The sequence below is a fragment of the Phodopus roborovskii genome, unplaced genomic scaffold (assembly GCF_943737965.1).
Source record: "Phodopus roborovskii unplaced genomic scaffold, PHOROB, whole genome shotgun sequence".
NCBI classification, from domain to species: Eukaryota; Metazoa; Chordata; class Mammalia; order Rodentia; family Cricetidae; genus Phodopus; species Phodopus roborovskii.
Window position 1 is genome coordinate 33,013,801 of NW_026125281.1, and position 6,986 is coordinate 33,020,786.

Consider the following 6,986-nt stretch of genomic DNA (forward strand, 5'->3'; position numbering starts at 1 on the left):
ATTCTGGGCTGTTCGCCCTTCTTTAATTGCTTATTTGTCCAATGCTTTTGAATTTTTTAAGATGGTTGTTTTTATTTTCCTGAAAAGACAAAAACACAAAGATCCCCTAACCCTAACTTTGGGGAGGTTGCTAATCTAGTCTTTATCAATTTCAATTTGTGGTATCTCCTGAAGGTTTTGTTTCATCTCCTAAAGATCTTCTATATAGCTCAGCTTCTATGGCTAACTAGTGTGGCTGCTGAGATTAAAGATGTGTTCCATTGCTACCTGACCTCAGTGGCTATAGCCAGCTTTGCATTCTGATCTCCAGACAAACATTAGATCATAAACAATATATGTCTACATGAATGATAATGAATGATGGTTTGAATGTGGGGAAATAGCAAATAATATAATGTTGGAAGTCATTGTAAGCTGGTGCACACACTTTTGATGTCAGTATGTAGATTTCTTACAATACTAAAAATATATGTAATATATGACTTAACTGTACTATTCTTTGTATTATATACAAAGGACTTTATTTCTGACAAAGCAAAGTTGAATACAAAAGTCATGACTAGTTGTTTGTTATAGGTCTGTTCACACAGAAACAGTCTTTGAAAGTCTCCCAATATGAAAAAGCCAAAGGCAGATATTTTTAGTCTATAATTCTATGAGGCTTTCAAAGAAGAGCTAATGTTCTTCTTTTTTTTCCCCACAAAATAGGAACAAAGAAATAGTTTCCAATTCATTTTATGAGGCCAAATACCCTGATACCAAACCACATAAAAACCCATCAAAGAACAGTACTTTCAAACTGAATCCAAGAATGCATCAAGAAGATCATCTATCATGATCAAGTAGGTTTCATCCCAGAGATGTAAGGATGGTTCAACATATGAAAATCAATAAATGGAATCTACCACATAAACAAAGAGAAAACTCCACAATCTCTTTATTAGATGTATAAAATTCTGTGACAAAAATCAACTGTTGTGAATCATTTATTTAACTATGCAAAGATGTGATATATTTGTTCATTCTGCATTTGGTAACTATGCAAAAATGTGTTGCATTTGCATTAATTAAATAAAATTAACCTGAGCCTTTAGAGGCATGGTTAGCAACTGGTTGACAGGAAGTAGCAGGAAGGAGAATAGCATAGATATTTCAGTTGGGACTTTGTGAAATAGAGTGGCTCCTACTGGTGCCAGTAAATAAGGAAATTTTGTAAATTTCTACTCTAATTCTCTGAGTTCCCAGGTTTTCACCTGCCAAAGACTTGCTTTGTTTGGGACCGAGGACTAGGAATGTGGTTGGGGGTATGGGAGTAGAGCTTGGGGAGTGTGTGGGAGTTTGGCATTCATGTCCCAAAGAGGAAGTATAGAGTCTGAGGGGGAGGTTGGGGCTGAGGATAATGAGGAAGCAGACATCCTATGAGGGGCAATGGTCAATCAGGATGGCTACCCGCAGCATTTAATTGAGAAAAGATGACAACTTTTTTATTTAAACACTTTATTTTATATATTAATCTAAATTCCCCCCTATTCCCCTTTTCTACCCCATTCCATCCACTACTCAAAGGGGTAAGGCCTTCCTTGGGGAGTTCAATGAAGTCTGGCACACAAAGTTGAGGCAGGACAAAGTCCCTCTCCTCTGTGTCAAAGCTTAGCAAGGTATCATACCATAGGGAATGGGCTCCAAAAAGTCAGTTCAGGCCTCTGGGTTAGTTCCTATTGACACTGCCAGGGGCCCCAACAGATCAAATCACATAACTGTCACTCACAATCAGAGGGTCACTTTGCCATTTCTCTCTTCAAACTTACAATCTTAAAAATGCAATCACAACTTTTTGTGTTGCTGTTTAGTTTAGTGCTATAAAGTTGTCCTTTAATTATGGAATGAAGATTTGCTGAGGTACACAAGATACTTTACAGAACTATATGTCAGAGGGTGGAAAAATAAGCCTTCTATTTGTCATATTTTTGTGTGCTAATCAGCAAAGAATGTTTTGTCTTCACAGATGTTATCTCTGTAAGGATCTGTGCTGTCCTGTAGCCTTCTTAGAGCCAAATGGGCTCTATTTAATTGGGACTTTCACAAAGCAAAGCCCAATGGGACACCAACCCCACACATAATTAACCTGTGATTATCATTTAACTATCTTTCCCATTTAAGTATCCACTACATCAACATTAACTGCAGGAATACTTATTTCTGCATAGAAGAGAAAGTGCTGTATTGAAGTTTGGTGTTCGCAGAAAAAAAAATTACCTGTATTGTTTTTGGAAGTCCAAGAAGTGTATGTCATTCCTTGGTGCTAGTGCCCAGGTAATCTGAACAGATCCTTGTTTATGTTCTGCTGGAACCATTTATTTGATACATTTTTATTTTTCTAATACCTTATACTGGTCTTAAAAGGATTCTGTACAGTAGTCCAGTCTTTGATGTTTTAAAGAGTATTCTATAAATCTCAATGGGATTTTTATAGTATATTGGACAAAGCAAAAGTTACAATAATATATATGTATATATATATGTATATATATATACATATATATCTTGAATAATATTGGGCTTGCTATGCTATAGCATTTATGTGTAGAACAGATCTTTTTTGCTGTTTTTTGTATTTTGTATTTATATTAACAAGATCATGGCTGATACTGAGATAATAATATTATTTACTTTTTTATATTATCCTATGATTATTTATAATATACAACAAAGAATACTACATAGAACACAATAACCATATAAATTAAGCATTGTGAGATATTAATAACTTTTTTACTTTTAGTCTTGTATAAGATCACATATATATGTGGCTATGTGTGTCTGTGTGTGTGCTTCGATTCATTGAATATAATATAATAAAGTCTCAGTAGAATAATGAATATCAATTTTTGTTTCAAGATTCTGTATGGAAAGGAACACATATATTCTTTATATTATTAAAAACATAATACATATGCATTCTTTTAATAATGTCAAACATTATATACTATGTGTTTTAATTTATTGGTTAATTTTTGGATTAACATAAATATTTTAATTATGGTACAGTCTTCTTTAACATATATTTATGTTTATTTGGTATGTTTTAATGGCCATTAATGTAGTCTGTAAACTTCATTTAAGAAATTATTTTTCTCTAGTCACTTTAGTTATTTTATATTTAAAAATATAAATTCATGTGTGCATGTCTGTGTATGAATGTAGGTATATACTTACCATGGTGCATATGAAAAGGTTAGCAGTTTTCTTCTGGGAGTTGATTCTCTCTTTAGACCATCTGTGTCCCAGGGTTCAAACTCTGGATGTCAGGCTTTACACCTTTACCTGATAAGGTTCATATTTGGTAATTCTTGTTGCTAACTCTAGGTTACATTAATTTAATTATGAGACATTTCATTATATGAAGGTGAGAAATCATAATATTGTTTATCTACATTGAAAGGTTCAGTTTTTGGTCATTTATACATACAAAGTTCAAAGGTAGAATTTTAATTCATGATTCTTTCCTTGAACTTGAGATTATAAAATCAAGGCTTCTCTATATTTATTTCATTTTCCAAACAGTATTTCCTTTCTAATATGAATGCTGGAAGGCAGTAGATAATTCTCATGTCATTAATAAATTACAAAATTATAACATATATGTGTTTCATAAGTAAAGCTCTGTTTCTGAAAATCCTTGTAATACTTAAAGATTGATAATAAATTGCAGTGATGTATATTAAGACACAAATATCATGTATAGTAATTTTATATTTTTCTTATACTAAGAAAGTAATGGGGCAAAAATTAACATAAGGTGATTTTATGTATACATACATACCAACTCATTTTATTTGGTTTTGTTTTTTGAACTCAGAATTTGAAGAATTTTTAGTCAGACATAATGTTCTACATTATTATTATCTAGTGTTTCAATGAGGTAAAAAAAAAGAAAGAATTCAAAAGCTTTAATATAGCCAAAGAACAGAAAATGAAAATAGATGATATTACAGAAAAAGGAGAGGTAGAACAAGATTGAGAGTTCTTTAAAGCTGAAATTTTTCTTTAATGAAGTATCCTTGGAAAAAAATATATCTATGTCTGTTTTTCCACATAAGTCTCCTAAACAACATGGAATTCACAAATCAAACAGATACAATAGAATTCCTGCTCTTGGGCCTTTCAGATGATCCAGAATTGCAATCCATTCTTTTTGGACTATTCTTGTTTATGTACCTGGTCACATTTCTTGGGAACCTCCTTATTACCCTGACCATCAGTTCAGATTCCCGCCTCCACACACCCATGTACTTTTTACTCTGCAACCTATCCTTGGCTGATATCTGTATAAGTTCAACCACAGTTCCAAAGATGCTATTGAATATCCAAACACAGGATCAGAGAATATCATACACAGGATGCCTCACTCAGGCTTGTTTTGTTTTGATTTTTGCTGGATTAGAAAATTGTTTGCTTTCAGCAATGGCCTATGACCGTTATGTGGCTATTTGCCACCCTCTGAGATACACAGTTATCATGAATTCACACTTCTGTATTCTACTAATTCTAGTTTCCCTGATCATTAGTGTTGTGAATGCACTACTGCTCAGTCTCATGGTTCTGCAGTTGACTTTCTGTACAGACGTGGAAATCCCCCACTTCTTCTGTGAACTGGCTCAGATCATAAAGTTTGCCTGCTCTGACACACTTATCAATAAGATTTTGATTTATATTGCAGCTCTTCTATTTGGTGGTATTCCTTTCTTTGGAATTTTTCTGTCTTATACTGAAATTGTCTCTTCTGTTTTGAAAATCCCATCTGGGCAAGGACGGTATAAGGCCTTTTCCACTTGTGGTTCTCACCTGTCAGTTGTTTCCTTGTTTTATGGGACAGGTTTGGGAGTATACATTAGCTCTGCAGTTACAGAATCTCCCAGGAAGACAGCAGTGGCTTCAGTGATGTATTCCACAGTCACTCAGATGCTAAACCCCTTTATCTACAGCCTGAGGAACAGGGACATGAAGGAAGGCTTGAGAAAACTCACAACTAGAATGGCTTCCCAAATGTGATGGGGTCATTTTCAGGATCAAGGGGAATCTGGGCATTATTCAGGTATAAGATCTACATATGATTGTGAGACAGAAACAGACTATTTCTTTCACTCAAAGAACAAATTTTCTTTGGGTCTACTAAATGACTAAAATTGCTTGATAAGCCTACATCAATATATCTATATCATTATCCATCTGACCCAGACTATTTGAAAATCTACTATATTTTAACTAAAGCAAAAATAGTTTCACAGTAATAGCATAGTCTAGATTATCTTGGCAATTTTATGTTCTATTGACGTTTCACAATATAAGATTCAGAGATAAAAAGATAGAGGAGAAAGAAAAACCTAAATCATTTATGGACACTGAAATTGTAATATTGACATTAGTAGTTTATCTGTATGAGTCTATGGCTTTGTTCTATGTATCTGTCATACTGAAAGAACATGTTTCATTTTATAAACCTATATAATTTTTGTGAACTCTCTTCCTCATTAAAACTTAAATTTCATTGGTGTCATTGAATTATTGCCTGGTAATCCTTTGCTTTCTGCATAATATCCATTTTGAGTGAATACATACTGTATTTGTCCTTCTGGGTCTGGGTTACCTCTCCCAGGATGTTTTTGCTAGTTCCATCCATTTGCCAGAAAACTTAAAACTATCTTTGATTTTTTACCACTGAATAATACTCCATTTTGTAAATGTACCACATTTTTTAAATCTATTGTTTAATTGAGGGGCATCTAGGCTCTGGCCAAAAAAGAAAAAAAGTACCATGAACACAGTTGAGTAAATGTACTTGTGGAATGATTGTGCCTTCTTTGGGTAGAAGGGATGGTAAGTAAGATGGTATCATGAGAGTTCAAGACAAAGTTGGGGAAGTGATGGAATGGGAGAACAATGCAGGGAGCCATTAAGGGGTTAGGGAGAAACCTGGTGCTAGAGAAATTCTCAGGAATCTACAAAGATGACCCTAACTAAGAGTCCTAGCAATAGTGGAGATGGTGTCAAAATGGACCTTCCACTTTAATCAGATTAGTGACTACCCTAGTTGACATCATAGAACCTACATCCAGTAATTGATGGAAGCATATGCAGTGACCCACAGCCAAGAACTGGGCTAAGCTCCTGGAGTTCAGTTGAAAAGAGGGAGGAGGCATCATGTGAACAAGTAGGGTCATGAGCATAGTAGGGAAAGCCACAGAAACAGCTGATCAGAGGTAGTAGGAGCTCATGAACTATGCAGGGACAGCTGGGAAAACTGCATGGGGCTGAACTACACCTTATCTGTTGGGAGACTGCTGGTATTGAGACCAGGAATTATCCCAAGTGTGTGAACTGGCTTTTTGTAGTGCATTCCCTATTATGGGATACCTTGTTCTGCCTTCATACTGGGAGTAAGGACTTGGTTCTGCCTCAACATTGTATGGCAGACTTTGTTGATACCCCAAGGAAGGCCTTACCTCCTGTGAGGAGTGGATGAGTCTAGGGAAAGAGGGTAAGTGTCAGGCAGTAGAAGAAGAGAAAGAGGTTATTGGGTTGGTATGTAAAATAAAAAGTGAATTGTTCAAATAAAAATTTGAAAAGTGCAAAAATAAATTTCAAAGATAATTGTTTATCAAAATCAATGATAGTTTCACTTGTTGGTTAAGATATAATTGTTTCAGTAGGTTCAGCACACACACACACACACACACACACACACACACACACACACACACAGCCTCAATAATCTCCCCATCCAACATAGAGGAAAATTTCAATGTGGAAGAAACTATAGCACAAAACAACAGACTTTCTCTCTGAAAATCATATTAGAAACATGAATACAACTGTAAAACTTCTAGTTACTTAAAGCAAGCCAGACATAGAGAAGTCCCAAATCTGCTATCTCAGGGTAACATTTTTATAAAGTGACTTGAATATAGAATGTGGAATAATCCCCT

At 34.7% G+C, this 6,986-nt stretch overlaps 1 protein-coding gene across 1 annotated transcript; it reads left to right on the forward strand.

The window, feature by feature from the left end:
* The first annotated feature begins 4,110 nt into the window (after positions 1-4,110).
* LOC127233476 (olfactory receptor 7G2) lies at positions 4,111-5,052 on the forward strand. The gene has a single exon (XM_051199968.1). It carries the CDS (start codon positions 4,114-4,116, stop codon positions 5,050-5,052), a length of 939 nt encoding a protein of 312 aa, XP_051055925.1. The 5' UTR covers positions 4,111-4,113.
* The last annotated feature ends 1,934 nt before the right edge of the window (positions 5,053-6,986 follow it).

What these genes read in the sequence shown, in the direction of transcription:
- LOC127233476 (XM_051199968.1), top strand. Translation starts at nt 4,114, where the DNA reads ATGGAATTCACAAATCAAACAGATACAATAGAATTCCTGCTCTTGGGC.